This window comes from Triplophysa rosa, linkage group LG4, assembly GCF_024868665.1.
Source record: "Triplophysa rosa linkage group LG4, Trosa_1v2, whole genome shotgun sequence".
Taxonomy (NCBI): Eukaryota; Metazoa; Chordata; class Actinopteri; order Cypriniformes; family Nemacheilidae; genus Triplophysa; species Triplophysa rosa.
Genome location: NC_079893.1, coordinates 25,768,429 through 25,792,388, shown reverse-complemented (window position 1 = coordinate 25,792,388; position 23,960 = coordinate 25,768,429). Strand labels below are relative to the sequence as shown.

Sequence of the window (23,960 nt, the reverse complement as noted above, 5' to 3'; positions counted from 1 at the left end):
GTCTCTTTCCAGGATGTCAACATGTGAATAGGAGGGTTAATTCTGTATGTATGCAGAGGTTTCAAGCAGTCCTGTGTTAAATTCTTCAGAGACAGATGCAGAAATGACTGAAAGTTACAGGTTGGAAGGTCTGCTCGGTCGGTGACTGACGTTGGTGCTCTTGTGCAGGTAGTGGCAGATCGGGGTGGATATATGTGGGATGTGAAGTGTCAGACATGCTGTCGTTGACGAGCCACATGTGTGTTTTGTGTGTGATTAGTTTGGGGATACAGTTGTACACAGAAGTGAGCTAAATTTGACAGAATGCAGTGTCTTCAGGTGAGAAAATGAGCCATTATTATTATATCAATGTTATTTGTCTACAGATGTGCAATACTTTCTTTTAAAAGTGAGGTTTGGGTTAGTTTGTAAAAATCACAATAAGCTTTATATATAACTATAGAACTATAGTTAGAATTATAGAAATCTACAGTATGTTGTTCTTTAAATAAATGTGTTCGTGGTTCGTGCTGGCATTATGCGTCTACACACTTTACCCAGTGTCAAGAAGGCAGGAGTAGAAGTTTGTTTTTAATCCTCAACCTGTCAGAATGAGAGATTACAAGTGATCCAGCTATGAATGTCAGGCAAACCTCCCTGAAGTTTGACAGATAAATGTTTGCTTTTGATGACTATATTTCTCATATGGTTGCTGTCCTTCTGAAACCTTGTATGTCCAAATTCACAGTTTTTCAGGAAATACAAATAAAACACAGAATTTTGCGTCCGAATTTTTAAAATTTGCGTCCGAAATTTCCGCACGTTAAAAAATAAATACGACCTCACGTTGTGTCAATCACATTTACACACTGCCTCCGATATTTTCGTCCGTCATAAAAAAATTCGGACCGGGTTCGATTTTCTGCGTTTTTCGCATCCGTCAAGCATTTTGAGTGGCCTTTTTTAACAATTCAGAGACACCGTACAAACGAGAGCCAAATATGAAAAAACGCATACGAAAATTTCGGACTGTATGTGCAAAGACCTTAATACGAGAAAACGCATACGAAAATTTCGGACTGTATGTGCAAAGACCTTTAGACATTTGCAATATCCAGTAACAAACATAAAGGGTGACTAATAATAATGATTTATGACAAAAAATAAAAATCACTAAATATGGAGATACAAGGTTTCAGAAGGACAGCAGCGATATGCTCTGGTTAGTATTGAACCACTCACAATACATACTGTGAACATATTGGTTGATAGTTTTAGCGTTAGTTTGGTGTCAGTTTTGTTTGTAATTTTCGTGCTTAACAGTAAATAAAAAAACGAAGGTGATGCGTTTTCTCAACATTTTTCTCAGATTCCAGTTTATTATGTGCAGTCAACACAAAGTAAACCATTCTTACATTAAGTTTTCTTAAAAATGTAACACTGGTATCTCTCTGACCAGCTCTCGCATGTAACATCAGCTCAACCAATGGCATGAGTTTGGGGCGGGGCCGTTTTTTTGCTAACCAATGGCTGACGGCGATGTGTTCTAGGAAACCTCTTTGAAAACAATGATTATTTTTCCATTTTATCAATTCCAGTTTGAGTCCCTTAGGCCTAGGGATAGGATAATTTTTTTATATGTCTGGACATATTGTTCGGTTAGCTACCTATAAACATGTCGAGTTTAACTAACTTTCTTGTCAGACTCCACAGGACAGTTGATTGCTGAACGTCTGAAAGAGAAACGCAATTGAAGCATAGTCCCTTCAATGCATACTGCACCTTTGCATGTGTATGTGTTTGCTTGCCCATGCATGTTTCTTTAAAATGTGTGTGTGTGAGAGACAGCTGGTGCAGGCGAACTGTACCTTTTCTAAACAAAAAGTTGTAGTCTTCATTTCTGACGTTCAGCAATGTTTAAATATATCGTGGCGTCGCGTATGCGTGCGTGTGGTTGTGTAATCTTGCAAACGCAACAGCGCAGCTGATGAAGGAGCAAGAAAGCGCTAAGGAAGGAAGTAGAGGAGGTCAGAACAGACGCTGCCCTTTAAAGATTGAAAATTCCTCCACCAACCGTTGGAAAAGTACAAGAGCAAAAAAGGCTGCTCGTGTGACTCATCTTGAGACTGTTTGTGAGCTGATGTCTGCCCGAGGAGCCACAGGACGGAAAAAACGAGGAAAGGAAGCTAGAAAGAAAACACAGAGTAACAAAAAACGATTATGCTGCAGGTGGTTTAGCATCAGGAAGTCCCACCTGTGTGTGTGTGTGTGTGTGTGTGTGTGTGCGTGCGTGCATGCATGCATGCGTGTGTGTGTTCATGTTTTTATATCCCGGTGGGGACCTAAACCTGAATGCACACCAACACATGGGGACTCGTGTCACTGTGGGGACCAAAATTGAGGTCCCCGTGGGCAAAAAAGCTTATAAATTGTACAGAACAATATTTTTTAAAAATCTAAAAATGCAAAAAGTTTTCTATGATCTTTAGGTTTAGGGGTAGGGTAAGGGTAGGGGATAAAATATACAGTTTGTACAGTATAAAAAAACATTACGCCTATGGACTGTCCCCACGGAGATAATAAACCAGACAGGTGTGCGTGTGAGTGAATGAAAGTGAGTTAGCAAAGAAGAACGGACTGTGCAGGGAATTTGTGTGAGTGTTTATTGATTGTTTGTTTGTGTAGTGTATGAATGGAGTATTTGAGGAGTATATGAGTGTATGTAGAGTGCTTGTGGAACTTTGGAAATGTCTTTTTTAGAATACCTTGTTTGTAGAGTATTAAAATGTAAAACCAATGCGGCCTACGGCTAATTCATAGGAATTTGTACATGTTAATACAATTAGATTAAGGGGTGGGGCTTCAGCATCATCACTGGATTAACATCATATGAAATCACACGAATTAGCCACCTTGTAAAATAGTTCAGGCTGTGTAAAACACAACTAAAGAACCTCATTATGAAAATATTCACATTTACACTATAAGCGACAACATAAACTAAATTTACTGCGGATGCACGCTTTTGTGTCCCAGATTTAACTTCCGGTACACGTCCACAAAGAACAGAATCCCTGCAGATTATTTCTGAAAACAAGCAAAAGAAATGACAAGTAAATTACTTTAGCTAGCAAGTTAAAAGTCTAGTCAGTATTATTTGGGGTTACCAGTAACACTGGTACTTGGTTAAACTTAAATGCGACAAAGGTACAAAACCCGTTCATCAAATTGTTTATTTAAAAAAATGTAAATACAATCAAATTGAACAAAGTGTATATTTAATACAAATATTATACGATAAAATAGTAATATAAAAATATATATATATAAATGATTATATTGTTAGCCACTAGCCAGGCCGAACAAACACTGACTGGAAGTTAACTTCGGACCAGGCGCATGCGTCCGATGAAACCGTCTATAATGATATAAAGCAAAATTCATGACTATATGCGAGACGTTTTTGCTAGGTGGATTTCATTGCTTTTTCAAGTTATACATTTTTTTCTCAAGTTTCTAGTGTCAAAACTATTATAATTTCAGTGTTTCATAAACCTGCAACCAAAGCTTTCAAATGACCTCACAATGAACTTGCCATTGTGCATGATCAGGAAATCATGTTTTTTTGGAAGTGCTTGTGGTTTTAGCCCTGTTTTCCTTGTGTGTAAACTATTGATAGTGTATACTGTATATGGAGTATCTGTAGAATACATGTGGAGTATTTAAAACATTTGTGGTTTAAGTATTCGTGGAGTGCTTTGTAAAAGATGTGAAGAGTACTTTTAAAACAAATGGAGGTTAATTACAGAGTGTTTGCAGAGTACATTTACCTATTACATAGACTCGCAGTACAGCAATTCTGTTCTGTCTTATACTGTCAATACTGGAAATTGGCCCGTAACCTTTTCAGGACATGCAAAGAGATCAATAAATCACTATTCTCTCTATGCATTACCCTCCCGCAGATAGTGACCTTCTCCAGTGATGATGCTAAGCCAACGCGTGCTCGGGAATAAACAGACTCGCGCTCCCAATTACCCCGCGTTACTGTCAGAACAAAAGTGTACAAAATATTCCCCGATATTTCGTCATGTGAAGCACGACTGTGAGACAGATCTCCTGTTTTCATCTGTGACTCATCTCTGACAGCAGCAGCTGGCTAAATGTTGTCGTGCATCGATACGAGTAAATAATTAAGGCAAACACAAATGAAGAAATGCAGATTTTCAGGTTGTTGCATTCGTAGTATTTTAAAGTAAAATAACGTAGGGTTTATGTGGGAGATACACAAGCTAACGTATTTGATAGAAAGGTAGAGAATAGGGAGACAATAATGGTATGATATTATATGGCGCACTTGCAATACATGACCACAGATTTCGAAAGAATTGGAGCGTAAAGTTCAACACCCCCTCCACCCGGCCATTGTGTGTTTGTTTATCAAAAATGAAGACAAAGGGGAGTTCCACCTGTTCCACCAATGTCGCTAGATTCAATGGCCTGTTAGAACGGGTCAGTTAGTCGTGACATCGACTCTGCTGTGCCATAACTACACCATTTTGGGTTGTTCTGCAATAGCCGGGCAATTGAGATAAACGGGTCTGTCAATGGATATCTCTCTTCAGGTATTACAGAGCTTCTTGGGTCGGGCAAATAGAACAATGTTTTCACAAAAGTTCCACCGAGTGGTTTCTCTTATGGGGAAATGTTTGTCAATTTTGTAAATTAACAAAATGTTTGTAAATTAACATGTGAATTTTAACCTTGATAAAATTAGAGAAGCTTTTTGATGTAATTGTGCTTCCAGTTTGCGATAAGAGTTTTTATGCTGTTTAAAACAACATTTTACAGAATTACATAGATTGTACCAAAATCAGCACAGGAAATGTGAAGCAAGTCCGTGGATCATGCTGGACCGGTGGAGAGCTTTTACAGTGACGATGACTGTAACAGTAATTTTAGAGAAAATGTCAAGGGGTGTGTGTGTGTGTTGGTTTAATTACTAATTGGAGCCGTGTAGAGAGCTGCATGTCCTTGCTATGACCGTATCTCTGCAGCTGAACAAAACCAGTTAGAGTTTTGCACAAATCCAGTCTTTTCATCTCTCTGTATCTTTGTTTCCTCATTAGGCTCTTGACAAAGCCAAAATGCTACATATTTAAACTAGAATACATTTGTGGACCACAACTCCTGTGGGTCTATCTGTCTGTCATTTATGCATACATCCATGGTCCTTCTATTTATCTCTCTCTTTCGCTCTTTCACTTGCATCCACTCAGTTCATGTGTGTGTGTGTGTGTGTGTGTTTATTGATGGCCTTTGCACATTCATCTCTATGACTTTATGCATGCTCACACAACCCCTGAATTCACACACACACAGGTTGCCAGGAGCAGGCGATTACCGCGTGTGCTAGGAATGAAAATGTTTCCTTTGAAAGCATCCGCCGCGTGTCACGTCATTTCGCTGCGTTTTAGACAGGTGTGAGTGAGCCACGCAAGCATCGTGGTCACATGACCTCAAAGAGCTTCAAGGTTATTGTGGCGGAATCACTTCCTGCCAAATCTCACTGCGACTACAGGAATGCTGTCTGTTCAGAAAAACTGCAGTGCTCCTTTAGTGAAACTCTTTCTGTATTGTGTATTTCTGAGTCTTTATGTCATCCGCTTTTCGGGACTTCAAATGTGGCTCATCCAATCAAAATTTTGTCATTTTGTTCATTTTATGTATTTAAAGACAAACCAGCATTTCCGATGTCATCAATACATTACATTTCTCAGGGTAAAATGGAAAATTGACTGAAAAATAAAGTATAGGTACAATAATACAATTAATTAAAGGGACAGTTCACCCCAAAGTTAAAATGATCACACTGTTTGTTCACTCTCGTGTTATTCAAAACCTGTATATGACTCTTTCTTCAGTGGAGCTCAAAAGAAGACATTTTGAGGTTTTGTGTCCATGTAATGGAAGTGAATTGGGTCCAGTATTGTTTGGTTACCAACGTTCTTCAAATCATCTACTGCCCCTTTAACTTAAACGTGCATGCATTGATCAGCATTTTACAGCAGCTTTGAAGCTGTCAAACATATTATAACGTACAGCCTCTTAAACATGAATGACAGGTGTATGTTGGAAAACCTCAGGGGGCTTTTAACCCCATACAAGTTTAAGCGGGTGGAGTTCACAGCTAGTGCAACTAACAAATGTTGCTAACGCTGAGTAACATTTCATGCATTCTTTCATCTGTTTCAACAGAGCAGCTTCTTGGGAACTACCAGCTTCTTGGTGGCTGATCTCATCCAGTCCAAAGACCAACAGCTTTCTCTCAACTTAAGGTGAGTTGAAGAGCATTGAGTGTTCGCTGCGTTTGTGCGGTGCTGGTTTTTATGGTCTGAACTTCATTTGGCATTGATTTGTGTTCATGCTCTGAACTCTCTGAGGGGAAAGTAAAGAATCAAAAATAAACAGCTGATCAAACAAGGCTGTGATTCCTGCGGAAAGCCGCCGTCTGTTTGCGTATTTGTCGCATTACGTCATCATACAGAGAGAGCTGACTGGCCAATGGGTGCTTGGGTTGTGTCTGCATTTCCCATCGGTGGGGGTTTGAGACTATTTGTGCAACATTTATACCAGGGGCGTCAGTGTGCACAACACACAGAAACATGTCCTGTATGTACAAATACATACATTTAAAGCAATATTATAGAGAATATCTCTTAAGCGTATTCAAATTATTGCGAAAATTAAATTACAACACTATCTGATTGATATATGAATCTTCTTCCCAGTAAAAAATGATGTACATTTTAAAGGTAAATGCATCAGTCTGGTGTATTTTGAGAACAAATATCTTGTATACAATTTTGTGCTATAGTTGTAAAAGAGTCATTGTCTGCATACAAATGAACATAGAGCACAAAAGTAAAAGCAATTAAAAAGTGGTTACCATTTGTGAAACTGCCTTTAATACAGATTTATTATCCATTACAAAATTCCTTCCATTATGAAACAAAAATATATAATGCAATATAATACATAATATAAGCATTTAAGTGCATCTATTTCTTAATATATGAAAAAGTTTTAATTCTTTATGTATTATTTAATATATTGTATATATTATTTTAACTAGTGCTGTCAATCGATTAAAAAAATAATCTGATTAATAACACATTTTTTCTGTGATTAATCACGATTAATCGCACATAACATTTATGTTTTAAAATATACTTTCACAATTTAATGATTTCACATTTCATCTTCAAATGAATGTAGAAACAACAGATTTCTTTAACAGCATCGTTTTATGAATGAAAGCCAACATTCTGATATTAGTACTGTTACTGATGTCTCTATTAAATTGATTATTTTTTATTTATTTTAACATTAATTATAGCCATTCAAAAGTATAATTGAGAGCTACCATGTCTAATAGGTAGGAAATATACAGAAATTGAATAGAAGTTCTCAAACACAAATACAGTCTTTAATGCTTAATTGTAAATTAAATACAGAAGATTTCTCATTAAAGTTACAAAACGCATTGAATTCCTCTTTTCTTTTGTTCTTTGATTAACAGTAGTGACAGGAGTCACAGCAGTAGGTTTAAGAACGCGGCCCCTTTAAGAGCTGTATCTTTATGCAGATGACGCCACTCCCATTTTCACAACTCTTTGCACTTATTTAAGATTTTATTTAACACGTTGAAGTCTGTGCTTATGAAAATGCTAGACAAAACGGGCTTTCTGTTATAATCTTGTGTGGTTTTATTCATTCAAGCATGAAAGAGAACTTAATACTGATGCGCTGTCTGACAGATTCTGACAGAGATTCAATGACGCAGCCTTTAGCCCGTGACTGTATACACCAGACTGGACCTCGCGTTGCATTTTGCCGCGTCCCACAGCTAGAAGATGTCTATCTTCACTGAACAAAGCAACTGTTTCAAAACACACTCATGTGGTTTAAAAGCCTGTACACGAATAAGAGCATGATTATATAATGTAACCTAGACAAAGGATGACACAACAAACGGATGCTGCGTTAATTGCGTTAAATATTTTTAACGCGTTAATCTGAAAAAAAACGTGTTAACGTTAACAGTCCTAATTTTTACTAATATACCACTCTATGTATTTCCAAATCTATTTTAAATATTTCAATATATTATTGATATTTAATTTAGAGGAAAACTTATTTTCTTTAAGTGTCAGGGTTGTGTGTGAAGGGATTGAGGCGAGGACTCAATTGCAAGAAGTCTCTGGCTTTTATTTAACAATGTTTTAGTAACAAAGTTTGGGAGGAGCCGGAGCATATAATTAAGTCCAGCTGGTTCGCTATCAGCAATCACGGCACCTACCCTATCAACTCAAGTGAGCGAGCATATATATAGACAAGACGATTACATTCGCCTTCTCTCAGTCTATCAGCATCCCTCCACCACCCCGGCTCCTCTCCCCGAACCCGATCATCTAGCAGGTTCTCCGGGGGGTGCGCTCCTAGTGGGGGAGTGTGTTCCGGGTTCAGTAGGAACCGGCGAGCTCGGAGCCCGCTCCCCGGACAGCACGCCAAATACGCATAACCTTTCTACCCCTGGTATTTGTTATTATCTGCATAGGCGAACTTGTGATATAAAATAAAACAAACAAGCAACAAAAACGACCTTGTGGGGGAAAAACACAACTTGTAGCTTGACTGGCTAGGCAGGACAAGGCAAAACAGGAGCAGGCAAGACACACAATTGGTAACATGAGACAACGAACTGGAACAGGACTGCCAACACAAGGAAAAGAAATAGGATAGCAAATAAGGCAGGTAACAAGGGAGAACAGGTGGAGCAACTTAAGCAATAATAAGGTAACAAGATGGGCGGGGTCAAGACAATAGGCATGAGCACATGGCAGTGATTCTTGGATGCGGTCAACAGCGCCGGGAAAGCAGACTGGCCAGACTTGGGCATGACAGGGACCAGGGTGAGGAATGGAAACATCATAAAGGTGACAGTCTGAAGGGAGGTTTTGCCAGTTTAGTGGGCATTGTTTTGGCTAGACTTCAGGATGGGCACAGGAGTCATGGTGGAGTGTTCCCAGGGCTTGGGAGTGGGCTCTTGAATAGTCTCTGGGCCAGCAAGGGGTTCTGGAACAGCCACTAAACTAAGACTGGGCTCGGGGATGGACTCCAGGTCAACAGCAGGCTCAGTCTTGCAAACAAGGCTGGAGAAAGTCAACTGAGAGGTGTACGCTGCCCATGCACGCAAGATCATAATGGCGTAAAATGTAATGGCTGCCCTCTGGACCATGACAGGATTAACCGGAGACTCAGGAATTGCTTCCAACGCAGTGACTGACAGCGAGGGTGGTTCAGGGGAGAAAGGAACTGATGTAGCTACCTCAGAAACATATGCAGCCCAGACACACATTACAGCAGCAACATACAGGGAAAGAGCAGCCTCTTCGACCATGTCTGGACAGACAGGAAACGTGGGCTGCTCAAAGACAGTCTTCATGGCCGTATCTGGGAGATCTAGGGCCACTTCAACCATGAGCTGAGACCCACCGGAGTAGGGTCCTCCAGGACCATCAAACTTGGGGACACTTGAATCAGGTCCTCCAGGGACACTGGGCTTGGGAACTTTGTGAGATGTAAACCTTTCTTCTCTTTCTCCGCTTACGTGAGTGAAGCAAAGTGTGATCAACCGCCTTATGGGAAACTGCAGCAACCTTAGTCAGCTCTGGGGAAACTCCATTTTCTACGGCCACCTCTGGAGGAAGCTGCAGTGTCTATGGCCACCTCTGGAGAAGCTGCAGCTACAAGTCTTGAAATGAAGAATGCTATCATAGAGGGGACTGGTTTTGAGTGGAAGCTGGTGGATGATGCATACCCTTCTACCGCTGAGTCCTCATTTGGCAAGTACGTTCTGTCAGGGTTGTGGGTGAAGGGAAGTTTGCAGGAAGTCTCTGGCTTTTATTTGATCAAATAAAACAAACAAGCAACAAAATCTACCCAGTGGGGGAAAAACACAACTCGTAGCTTGACTGGCTAGGCACGACAAGGCACAACAGGAGCAGGCAAGACACACAATTGGTAACATAAGACAACGAACTGGAACAGGACTGCCAACACAAGGAAAATAAATAGGACAGCAAATAAGGCAGGTAACGAACATGTGGAGCAACTGAAGCAATAATAAGGTAACAAGATGGGGAAGGTCAAGACAATAGGCATGAGCACAGTGCTCTGTTACAAAAAGCAAGAATAAACTAGACCAAATTGACAGATCCTTGACATTAAGAGTATTGTCAGTCTTTGCACCCTGAAATTGAACTGTAACATTAAAGTTATTCACTTTTAACGATGCTACCTGTATGCCAACTGGCAAGAGGTGTGTTCGACTGCGCAGACTACACCAACGTATTAATAGATGCCATTAATAGACGCATTAATAGACGTATTAATAGAACTCGTCATTCTGAGGGGGCACGAATGGGCATGATGCCTCTGGTTTATACAACGATAGATATATTTGTTGGATTGTTTTACTTGATTTGTTGTGTTGCTTTGTGAATATTTGACTGAATATAGCCAATACACCAGCTAGACCAGTTTTAACCAGTTACGACCATCAAACCGGTTTGTTTTTTGCCTTATGGTGTGAAAGTACTTTAATTATGGTTGTTGTTCACCTACTGTATAATTGGTAAACAGGCTTTGATGTGGTGTTGATATTTTCTTATTTAAACAAAAATTTGTGTATAAAAATGATTATCAATATGCAGAATTTCCATTCATTTATCTGCATGGTGAGGGAACCTTTCAACAAACATTAAGGCTTTACTTAAAGCAATATTTATCATTTGAATAGGAAATGAGCGAAAAGCCTGTGTTTGTGGGAATATTGCTCACACTAGTCAAGATGACTTCAGGTCTACCGCGTTGTGTTTCAGAAGGCATTGTATCACCACGCATTGTTCCCTTGCAGGTCACATTTTCATAGCCGTCCTATCTGTTTCCTCTCTGTGTATCATGACAGTTATTTATAGATCTTTATCCGAGCAGATGTAAAGAGTGAAGGACAAAAAATGGGAGGTTTGCTGTGGAGATCTTTGCATTCAAAATGCAATCCCTTTACAATGTCTGTATTGATTGGAAGGACTATATTGGTTGATTCTCTACTAGACGTGCCGTACCCATGGTGAAACAAATCTTGCATTCTCGGAATGTAAATCGATTGTTCTTTGCGCTAAATGATGATTTCCTTGAAGCTGTCTAATGTTGAGTCAGGGTGTAAAACGTTATGCTTCACCTGGTATTGTTGGATATATGAATAATATTGTGACCATTAATACTTCTTAAAGGGATAGGTCACCAAAAAATGAAAATCTGTCATGATTTACTTACCTGTCCATACAATAGAAGCGAATGGGTACAGCCGTTGTTCGGTTACCAACATTTTTAAGAATATCTCGAGTGTTCTGCGGGAGGCAGAAAGTCATAAAAGCTTGAAATAACATGAGGGTGAGTAAATCATGACAGAATTTTCATTTTTGGGTAAACTATCCCTTAAAATATTTTTAGTTTTACTTCACAAGTATTTCCAATTAAAAATGCATTCTCTGCATCTGAAAATTAACCATGGTTAGCAGGTAACTTTTTAGTAGTTACAGGAAGTTTTGGGGTTTTGTTTGTAGTAAAACCACATGATAAACTGCATGGATATACAAATAGTAATCAGTCACCCAAATTCAGTATAATTGAATTTCAGTGTAATTGAGTACATAGCTGTTAAGTGTTCATTTCGGACCCTTTATAGGGTAAATGGACAGGAGTGCATTTACAAGACATGCTATTTAAGAATAAAATGATTTCAAAATGAGACTTTCAACATCAAAATGCAATAGAGAGTTCACACCGGTAATGGAACTTCTTTTCCAATCTACTAAGTGATTTGCTAGCATGCTAATACTTAATGTCGCTATCGACATGCCCACTGATGGACGACCAGGAAGGCAATTATCAGATATTATCCCATGATGCTTTGCTCACCCTGTATAACCCTGTTTCTTCCTTTCTAAATAGTCGTGGAGATGAATAGCTTCCGTCGACCTCTGCCTTAATGACACATAATTACGTCAGTCGTGAATGCCTCTTTTCACAAAAGGAACTTTAGTATGAGCTGTGTCTTTAAAAGTTCAACCCAAAAATTCAGAAAATAGTTCAGAAAGGGAATCTGAATTTTCAACTTTTTTATTGAATAATACAAAATGGAGCTGTTAGCAATGGGATTTTTTGTGATGTGATAAACAGTGTGTTCAGCAAATGTAGTGCACATACTAGGGATGTAACAATATTATCGACATCGTGTTATCGCAATAGGAAAATTGTCTCAATATTATTGTGATCACATGACTGTAGGAAACGATAGGTCTTCCGGGCCTACCATAGAGAATGTTATAAAAAATAATAGATGTTACCTTTGTCAAGGTCTATCTGGTGCAATTATTTTATTTTATAAAAGGGATTTTTAGGTCATTTGACCCATCTCATACTATAACTCATACTTTTAAGCAACAGTTATGATTAGAGGAGGATAAAGAAAAGAGATGCTTATGGCACGTTTCCAAGTCATCATTTGTCATTTTAAATATTGCAATAAATATCGTACCGTGGACTTTATAGCGAGGTATAGCTGCATTGAGATTTTGAGAGTTTTACATCCCTAGCACATACTGGATCACCGGAACACATTTAATGTTATTTGCATAACAATGTTTCTCTCTCCACCACCCTCGATAACCTCTTTTCATAAAACGCAAAAAAATTGCCAGACTTGTTATTTATCACGGTCAGTATAATTTTATTGGTTTGCCGACGATGGCCAGATTGGACCGTAACTTGAAGTTTAACCCCTCACAGACACCCATCATGTAGCAATATTTTGTTTGCACTAAGAAAGTTGGCCTGTTGGGTGTTTACGCATTTGCCTTAAAAGCACAGCAGAAACAAAATAAAGCCTGTTTAATTCTTAAGTGTTCAGAGAGAGGGTACAAAGTGCACTTGAAAAATTACATTATGACTTTACTAATATTATTAGTAGAAAGGAAAAATTAATAATAAATTCATGACCCTTTTAAAATTGGTTTCTTTCTGTTCTAATAACCACTCAAACTGTAGTCTAAAATATCATTAAAAAAAGTTTTTTTTCCAAAAGAGGTACAGGTATTAAGGTACAGTAATGTTTTAGCTCACTTTGTTTTCTTTGATGCTTAAAAATTCTTCCTTATTAAAATATATTAAAGGTCAAAAAGAGGCTAAAAGCACAGACAACATAAACATCATCATTAAACTAATCCAGATGACTCAAGTGAGTTCAGAAATGTTTTCAATTATTTCAACCATAAAACTCTTAATATTTTAAGATAATTTTGTGAGATTAACACCAAAACAATCATATCCAAGTGCTAAACTAAAATACATCAGTATCTAAATCTTACTGTTTCTTGCATTTCTCGTGATGATATAGACAATGGTTCTTAAACTTTTCAGATCAAGTACCACCTTTTATAAAATTAGTTCCAAGTACAACCTAATTACCGTCATAGAAAATCACATGAATAAACACTTTTACTTCATTATTCGTAGAGCTGTAAATCTGTACTTGCTACTTGCTACTTTACTCGGATAGGAAAGGTCTAATTTTCCTAATATTGTAGAGGATGAATCTACAGGACCGGGTGGTGCTGGCAACCTAATCTGTGAAGTTAAGATGATCATCGATCACCACTCCCAGGTTTCTGGCCGTTCTGGAAGATGTGATGAGGTTGATGAGCACAGTTGAATGGAGAAGTTGTGATGACTCTTTGTGTCGGCCGGGATTACAAGCAGTTCTGTTTTGCAAGGTTCAACTGCAGGTGATGGTCGTTCATCCAGAGCGAAGTGTCGGCTAGGCATGCTGAAATGCGTGCAGAAACAGTCGGATCGTCAGGCTGAAATGACAGGTGGAGTTGTGTATCCTCCGCATAGCAGTGATAGGAAAAGCCATGTTTCCGAATGACAGAGCCTAGGGATCTCATATATACAGAAAATAGCAACGGACCAAGCACTGAGCCCTGAGGCACCCCTGTGTCGAGATTTTGGGACTCAGAGACCTCACCTCTCCAGGATACTCTAAATTACCTACCTAAATTACGATATTATAATGGGTCGTGGTTAGATCTTCCATCAGCACATTGGTTCAAAACAAACATCCAAATCAAGAAAAAGAGCACCAACATTTGAAGGATCTGGAGATTCTTTATGGAGGAATGGACTCTGATGACTCTCAATGTATTCTCAAACCTCATCAGACTGAAAAGAAAACACTCAGAGCTGTTTTTCTTAAAAATTGAGGTTGCGGGGTGTATTAAAAACAAGGGTGCCAATAACTGTGGCCAACATGTATGGAAGAAAAACATTTTTTTACAATGCGATATTTCCCCTACTTCAAATTGTTTTCTTTCAATAAAATGTTGGAATTTTGTAGATTGTTTAAATAAAAGATCAAAACGAGAAACAATGCAGATTTATTTTTACAGCCTTTTTGCTCATATTTACAAAGGGTGCCAAGAATAGTGGAGGGCACTGTCTACTAAATCAATAAGCCCCAAGAAGCAGTGGGTTACAGTGCATGTGGCACGATGCGAAGCGGAGTGCCTAAAACCCCGTAGCTGTTATAAAATGCACTGTAACCCACTGCTTCGCGGGGCTTATTGCTTTTATAAAACGGTTATTCCATATGCTTAGCAAGGTTTCATAAAATAAAGTAAATAAAATGATATTTAGGCTATGTGGTGCGGTCAGCCGTTATATATTGAGGTATTTTATAACAGCTTAGAACTCCGCTCAGCCAATCAGAATCAAGGACCAGAACTGACTGTTTTATAAAGTGTATATACTGTACATCAGAGAACAGCTGTATTTAACAAACAGATATCTTGATCAGATTGACAGGTGTGTTTTAAATCTGTCTTGTTTACTTTTCTATTAGACTCACACTTTACTGCAGCGGCTCTTGTTAAAATGCCGCGTCAAAACTATGGCAACGCGCGCTTCATTGATTTAACCTCGAGTAGATGCAGACACGTGTTGAATTAGCGCTTTACAGCATTAACATAAGATTTAAAAATCGGTTCAAGTGCAGAAATACATAAGAAGCTTAATTTACCTGCAGGTCATCAGAAGAGAGAGAGAGTGAGAGACTCACAAGCGTCTGTCTGCTCCCGCTCTGTGTTTGAGCTGCCTGTCACGCGCCAGTTACGTCATCGACCAATAATAAATAAACAATAATTCATACAACTAACAGTTATGTTCAAATTGCACGTATAACATTTAAAATTGTATTTAAAACAAGAAATGTAGTTTTTAAAATTCCTGTTGTGACATGTACCACTAGGGGTCTCTTCAAGTACCACAGAAGAGTGGGATTTGTCATTTAATAATATTGAGCTCTGACTGCACAGTGGTATGAGAATTTTTGCAAGACGCTGTACGTGTATTCTGGATGTATGTTTGTGCTCACTATGGTGAGATTACACTGAATCGTTTTATCAGAAGTGGTACAGTATGCTGTACCAATCCTAGCTTTTCATAAACTCTCAGTCTTCATATCACAACACTGCAGCATTGCAAATGCAAACAAACACACACACGCGCACACACACTGTGTAGCCCGGCTTATTCCTGTGAAATAGGCTACATATCTTAGGGGAAAATGGATATGTGCACCTCTGTATAAACAGCTCTCCGATGAAAAAATACAAGCACTTCACACTTTACAGTGGCTTCTAATGGCAGTGTTTCTCTTGTCTCTTGTCTGCATGTGTTTTCCTCCCTGGTTTTTAATTGTGGGCTGCTTCTGAACACTTGTTTCACATTTTGAGCATGCAAGCATTCACTTAGGAAGTAATTTACATGTTTGATGCAGGCAGGACGGGTTTCATACAGCGTGCACACAGGCTAGGCTGATTTAAGCTCGTAGCAGAAGTGTCATGCTTGTGATGTGTTATACTTGCATATGTTTTTACTGCATGCTTGGCTCAGTTTGAAATCAACATCACAGAGTTTCACTGATTGGAGGGAAGAATGTAAATATTAGAATGTGTTTCATATTTCTGTTCAGTTCGTAAAAATAAAAAGTTACGTATTCCCCTAAGACCAGGCTGGTTCGTGACGTACTGCGTGCCTAATGCTGGAAGATTTTGCGATTTGAAAATGCATGGACACAGCCTTCCGTGTGCAGCTGGCATGTTACTCCTTAGCGATTATGTAAAGATTAGATTGCTTTGTAGATTTTGTTCCAGCTGCGGTCCAAAAAGCCTCGAAGCCTAGTGAGCTGCCTACGTAGGGACTATTTCAAGACATATTATGAAGACTGTTTCAAAAGACAAACCTATTGTCTTTCAACCAAGAGAAATCTCATCGATGTCTCGTTGTGGTCAGATTTGATCAGTTTAACATGAACTCAAACATGTCTCATTAAATTCTGCCAGGAAAAAATAATCTGAGCCACGTATCATACATCACATTTATTTTATACCTCTTTACTCCCACTTCATGTCAGCAATTGTCTCATTTGTGTCTATTTTTACGTCTCCTATGAAACCTCACAGTTAAACCTTCTGAGTTATAAAAAGTAACCTCAATTGTCATCTGGGTAGAAAGCAAGGGGGCTCACGGGACACCTACACCTGACTTCAAAGTTGTTTATTGTCTTAGTGCAACACATTTCCATTCTTAAAACAAAGCCAGAGGGTAAACAAACCCGCAGTCTGTTTGCTGAGGTTAAAGAGCAAGCGGCCGTCCGATCCTGCTTTGACGTTTAGCCCAAAGCCGGCGCGCTGGCAGACGAGCAGGTCCATTTTTCATGGCTCTGACATTTTTCTCATTGTTAGTCTGAAGGTATTAGACAGAGCTCCTCCACGGTGACTTAAAATGGCTGACAGAGTGGATTGTGCAGCTCGAGCGGAGGAAGTGGGCTTTGACACCAGAGGGACGAGGATAAGACCGGCTTGTCACGGCCTGACATGTGGGGCGAGGCGAGAGGATGCGTTCTTTTTTAATGACCACCAAAAAGAACACGCACACATGTATTCACGTCTGTTGTGTTTTGAGGTGGAGTTGTGTTGTTTGTCATGTTTGACAGGGATGCAAAGGATGGAGATTTGTGAAGAGCGAGTTTAATTGGGATTGCGGACAGTCAAACTTGTGCAGGTTTAATGTCGATGTTTGAATTGCACGTACCCTGGTAAAATAAGGGTGATTTCTACACATGGCTGTGTTGAAATGGTTAATGTTGTGGGTAATTTTGGTTAATTAGTATGAATTCGTACAATCTCCTTCGTACATTTTTGTATCATTTACTTTCACGCCAGTGGTGTTAGGGTTAGGGGCGGGGTCAGGGATGGGAATTCAGTGTTGCTTTTTTCTATTAATCGTATGTTTTTGGACGATTCACAACGTACAAATTCGAATAAGCCACCTCATAAAATAGTTACAAATTCCCGTGAGATCAGGTTGGTCATTTGGTAATATCTGGGTAATATGTTATTTGGTAATGTTTAAAATTGGGATTTTCAGTTCACAGAGAAATTCAATAAAACTTAAAAAAGTATTGAAAAAGTTATTGAAATTTTTGAGTAAATCTATTGTATTCCGGTCATGTGCAGATTTAAAATATTTTAATTCTTTCATCAAAAATGTGAAAAGTTTGTTCTAGCACTTGTTCTGTCACAGTTTTTGGGTTAGCTACAGTATTTGTTTTTTGGGGGGATGTTACATAATCCCAGGTCAGATTTTTTAAGGGTAGGCCCCTAAATTTTTTCAACTTCTTGTTTAATTTATTATCCAGTTCTTGCATTTTGATTCAAGTGTATCTGCATGTGAGTGAGATAACGAGAGTGAAGATTAGCGCTGGGATTGCATCAATTCTGATGAATATAATCCCGGGGACTTTCATGAGCTCGCAGGCAGAATGCTAACATCCCAGACTGTCAATATCAATGATTCACATCAACATCTCAAATCCTTCCTGCTTGAGTTCTGCAAGCCCATTGCACACATCACGATACACACACCAGCACTCACTTTTGCCTTTGAACTAGAACACATGGTTCACTACACGGTTATATGGTTACACTCTATGGTTTACTCTTAATCCTTTAATACTCATGAATCTCAGGAAGTGAGAGACCAGTATTAGCAGTTTCATTCACAAATATATGATGTTAACCATAACAAAACTATTGTTACTTCCTCTGACATACAGCTCCAAATTTTCATTTAATTTTTAGATGTATTGTGGCCATTCCAGTCCAGTGTCTGTTGTATTTAGATAAAACTTAAACCTCAGGAGTGACGTAAAGTCATCCAACAGCATTGTGAAAGACTGACAGCATGACAAGACACATGACATCTAGGATAAAAATAGAGATCATCAAATATATTTTTGAAACGTTTCCTAAATACTTTTACAAATATTACTGCTGTAAAGTGAATATGAACTTATTTTATTTGCAGTATTTGAGGTCTGAAAAAATTCAGAGCATCTTTTCTGCTATTATAATGACAAACATTTATTTTTATAATAATAAACTAAGAAATAATCGACACTACAATTTTAAATATGCATAAAATCGAGGTTGGTCAGTATTAATATATTGTTTCCTAACTGTGAAACTATAAAATGGCAGTCATGCCGTCTGTAACTTATAATGACTGACAAAACTGTTTTTATGTAAGACTTTTGTACTTTCCATCCCACAAATAGGCTGACAAAACTGTTTTGAATGCTTCATTATGCATGCAACGTGAAATATTTAAAGTGCGGTTTCCAGACAGCCAAGGCTTTCAGAGTTTCTAAAACATGACTTATTTTTGACTGCATACCTTTTAGCTATTTCCGTCCAGTCCCACAAAACAAGTTATTTATAGATTGCTGTGCATTTCACTTACACTCTGCAGGAAATGGTCTTTGCGTGACATTTTGACTGGCCCGGGGGACTTTTGCATTCACAACCACAAGGCGAGACTTTTGGTGTTAAAGGGTGAGAACCTGTTTGCGTTATCCAGAAGAAAACAGGTCAGATACAAGGGCGATGGTGGTCGCAGACTGTGTAGGAGAGAGATGCATACAAACTACATTGTATCAGGGGACGTTTAAGATATTTGCGATGTGAGAGTGCACTGGAGGATAGAGATGTTGTTGAATGTTGTCTGTCAAGAAACTGTGTTTGGCAGCTGCTCCTTTGTTCTGTTAACACTCTGGGTGTTTTGTGAACTTGCTGAGGCTACAGAACAAGTGACTTGTGAAAAACACATTTTCAGTGTTGACGAACAGTGAAAAGGAACATGTTCTTTTCTCAAAGGTTGTGCACAAACTCTACAGTTACAGCGATGTGCCGCTTGTTTGTTTATATAGAGATCTGGCGATTTCCTGTGACTTCAGCGACTATCAGTGATGCAGAGAGGACGTGTTTATTTATTTACCTAATCATTTTTTTTCCAGGAAGTCCCATTGAAATCAAACATCTCTTTTACAAGAGAGACCTGGCCAAGTTAGCAGCCATACATACTCGGTTTAAGATACAAACAATTAAAATACATGAAAATACAAGTTATGCAGCACGGTGGAGGAAGCTGCATGCATATATAATGTATCGCCATAATCAATCGGAGGTAAAAAAGTAGCTTCCACAAGTTTTTTTTAGCGATGCAACAAAGTTGGAACAAGAGGTTTACTTTTTAATTTATTTAGAAGTTATTGTGAAAGGATTCTGTGTACATGTAACATTTACATTGTGTCTTTTTCTAATGTTTGCCATACGGTTAGCTCCGTTTAACACATTTGACCATGTTTTCCAGATGCAGAAAATGTAAAAAACAACAATAACAGTAGATTCCAGAGAACAGAGAACTTCTCTTGAGCCATTTTGATTTTGACCTAATATTTCATGTAAACGTAACTGAATAACAGGAATAATCAGGTTTAAGAAACATCCATATTAAGTTGATAATAGAGCGAAGTTAGTGTGCTGAATTGTGATTGGTCAATGGCTGGCTTCTCATTCAATTGTCATCGATTGGGCCCTGTCTCTCAAATGCCTGCACAAATTGACTCGCAACCACAAGCAGGGCCTACGTAATGAAGCTTTATGGAAATGAGAGACTGCACCAAACACACGGCCACTATTTATGAGCTTCAGAAAAAGCAATGTGGACTTCATAAGAGAGAAAGATTGAGCTAGACATCAGAGGGCTGAAAACATCAGAGGTTTTTTTTTTAAAACTTTTTTACTATTTTCCAAGAAAGCACCATAATTTTCGTAATGCACCATACCGTATTTCTTTGTTTACATATTTTAATTTATTATTTTCATTTGATTCAGTATTTATTGTCCTTTAAATAATGTTGCAGTGCAAAAATTCCTAATAGTCTTAAAATGTGCCCCATTTTCATAAAGCAATTTTTTTTATTTTGGGATGAAATATGAGGTGGACATTTTCTTGACAGGTTTCTTGAGATTCAACCCAACAATTAATCACGACACGTACACAGACTGACCGATTTCTCGGTTAGCCTTTTGATAAGATCACCACCTTTCTTAAAACGAAACATCGAGTCTATAATAGACTGCTATAGCATCGACTCCATACACGATGTTCATAACATGACCTCGTTTGTGGCGGCGATTTTAACAGCCCTTGGAAATCAACAGATGAATGACCTTTTCAAAGAGCCAAGTGGCATCCGCGAGCTGTTCACTTTAATAAAGAGAGAGGAGATATATCAAAACCTCCTGTTGCCAGCGACTGCAAATGCAACATGACTTTTGAATGAATAAAATCAATTTTTTATGTGGAACTGTAAAAATAGCCCAGTGTTCTCAGCTTGTTCATGTTCATTAATGGGTTTGTCATTTAAAAAAAAGATTGGACGTTGTCCAAAACAGCCATCTGCATGGTCAGTCTCCACCAATTTCTGTTCAAATGCTCATCGTGTCATGCCACGGTTTGAGACGGCGATCCAAACGCAATTACTGCTGAGTCACTGGAAACACAGAGGGAAAAGACCCCATTTATCTTTAACAAGGATCCAGAACTGCTCTACGATCCTCTTTAAATCTATGCCTGCATTACTCTGCTGTCATTACCGACAAATCATAAAATCGCCAAACTATTTTTAGCCCGGTCCAGGTTTTATGTAGGTCAAGAATCGGAGACTAATTTCTCTGCTGGTGGGTCGAAATGTATGGAGCTTCTCACCAGGGAGAAAAATTAAGACAGATTTATGCAGCTTATAACGTGCTTTGCAAACACAAATAGCTCTGGGTCATTTTATTTTTACATAATTCCAAAAATACGATACCCATCAAAAGTTTAGAGGTCATTTACTCATGCTTTTTCACTTTTTATATGGAATAACACAAACGTAACTAAAAAAGTTATTTTTAATGTTATTTTCTATCTAAGTAGCCAGCTGTATAACTAGAAGTTGCAAAAATGTACTTTCGGCATTTTATTAGCAAACTTCTTACCCTGAGATGCTTTTTCAACATTGAGTTGCCATCTATTATGGCTTCTTAATTGATTATTTTTCTTTAATATTTTGTCCCAATGACGTTTTGAATAAAACCAATTCTCCACATAACTAGTTCCGAATGTTCAGCCATATTCCTTCATATGATAAGATTTTATAAGATCATAAAAATATTTCAGTCTAGTGGTCCTAAACTTTTAAACAGATTTTTTCCCACATAGTTTCTCATAGAGACATTTTTTTTTTATTGTAGCTGTGATCGCTTTCTGTCTGCAACACACCTCAGGCCTCTGGTTTCATACAAATCAGTCAAGTATTTCCTCAATGTCATTCCTCGACTGACTTTTCACTACCCGCTGCCTCCGGAAGATCACGTACAGTCTTAACTACTCCAGCTCCTATTGTGGCAACTTTCTTCAGATCTTTTACTGTGTGTTAAGAGCATCAAGTCCTTCAATTGCCTTCTATCAAAATAAAAATATATAAATATATATATATAAATGCTTTCCGAGGCTGTGTGTGTGTGAGAGAAATATTAATTCTGCTCAGCTTAATTGACTGTACACTTGGTCACAGTGGAGAATTGTGTCAGAGCAGCTGTGAGTTTAAAGACATCATAAATCACCAAGACTCGTGTTAGTGTACGTGAGAAGATTTATGGAGCTGACATCAACCCGTTCTGCTCTCTCTGACGCCCTTCCGTACAACACTGCAGGACTTCATGATACATATGTGACCCTGCCTTGTGAAACCCAGTTATAGTATTTTTTGTGATACATTTTTGTAATAAAGTAAAGAACATTCTGTGAAAATATAATACTGACATCTTTAATATTGACTGAGTAATGACATGTCATAGATTGAAATCATAGTAACATCAATGGTTGAACTCAAACTTTGATGCTCTTTTCTCATCATTAGATCCAAATTTCAGGAAATAGAATAAACACTGTATTTTTAAATGATTAAATACTGTGATGAAAGTTAACAAGCACTTTTTAATACTTTTTATTGGTTTTACTGGCAAAAAAGTGACAAACATAAAGGGTGACTAATAATAATCATTGTCAAGAAAAATGTATTATGGACTATGAAGTTAGTGAAGGGCAGCATCAATATATTTCTGTGTTGGTGTGTGCATTTGTGTGTATAGGCATATTTTATTATTTTTGCTCGACTGCCAAGATTGTGTAAAAAACGGTACCACGTTACAATAAGGTGCTATTTGTTAAAATTAGTAAATGCATTAGCAAACATTAGCTAACAATGAACAATTTAGTTTTTCAGCATTTATTAACCCTTCTCAATGTAAGTACATGTCAATACAGTTATTCATGTTAGTTCATGGTGCATTAACTAATGTTAACATTGGCAACGTTTGATTTTAATAATGTATTAGTAAATGCTTAAATGAACATGAATTAATATTAATAAATGCTGTGGAAGTATTGTTCATTGTTAGTTCATGTTAGCTAATTAACTAATAATTAGCATTAACTAATTGTTAACAAATCGCACCTTATTGTAAAGTGTTAAAAAAACATAAAATTCACCTTTCAATTTCAGTGCAATACAAGAATGTATAAAAATCAACATGTTGGATAAAAAAAGCATTGTGATCTTACTGGGGTGTATTTTTAAAACATAACTAATGCAATACAATTCTGTACAAATTTTATAATTTTATCACACATTATTTTTTAATTGGTAAATCTCTTGACAAGATGTTGTCACGTGTACCAGGTACAATGAAATTCTTACTTCCAAAAAGGGTGGAAGTGGAACTAACAAATTACCAATACAATTAAAATAATATAAAGAATATAGTATCTACAATAAGGTAAACCTATCAGGAAAAATACAAATAAATAACAGTAGTAGCAAAAAAATTTGGACCACATGTAGAAAACAAGACATTTTACATTTTGAGTGTTTGTAAGAGAGGGAGAATTTGACCTTCCTGCTATTCATGAAATGTGTATAGCTTCCATATTCATTTATTGAGTCCTGTGCTGTCTTTACACAATAGAGAGACCATTTAACCATTTTCCAAGTTAACTACTACATGTTGAAGTTTTTAAGTATTTACAGTGTGTGCATGGAGCACAATGTGTCAAAATATCCTAATAGCTTGAAATGTCACGCAGTGTGGCATACTAAACTAGACTGCATAATTATTAAACATGCATTAATTGAGAGGCTACATGGAGTATTTGTATTTAAAATACATTTGCCGCACCACAGGACCATTAAAATGATTTACTGGAAACTTAATTAAAAGCAGTGGGGGGAAAGTAGCATCTAAAACCTTGGACTCAAAAATTGTTACCTTTAAATATCCACATCTTTTGTTCTATGTGCAGCCATGCTTGTATGGTAGACAGCTAATGATGGCTCCATCTCACCACAC

At 37.9% G+C, this 23,960-nt stretch overlaps 1 protein-coding gene across 11 annotated transcripts in view; it reads left to right on the top strand.

The window, feature by feature from the left end:
• Nucleotides 1–23,960, top strand: part of inpp4b (inositol polyphosphate-4-phosphatase type II B) — a 129,332-nt gene that overhangs the window by 27,510 nt on the left and 77,862 nt on the right. For 9 of the 11 annotated variants that reach the window (XR_008962781.1, XM_057331266.1, XM_057331263.1 and 6 more), the window contains one exon: nt 6,238–6,317. Coding sequence is in view for 9 of the 11 variants with exons in the window: in XM_057331266.1 (XP_057187249.1) it covers nt 6,238–6,317 (80 nt within the window). In the remaining 2 variants the exon portion in view is untranslated. Of the gene's footprint in view, nt 1–89; nt 169–259; nt 319–6,237; nt 6,318–23,960 lie in introns of all 11 variants that reach the window. The other 2 variants (XM_057331269.1, XM_057331268.1) reach the window with 1 other exon arrangement.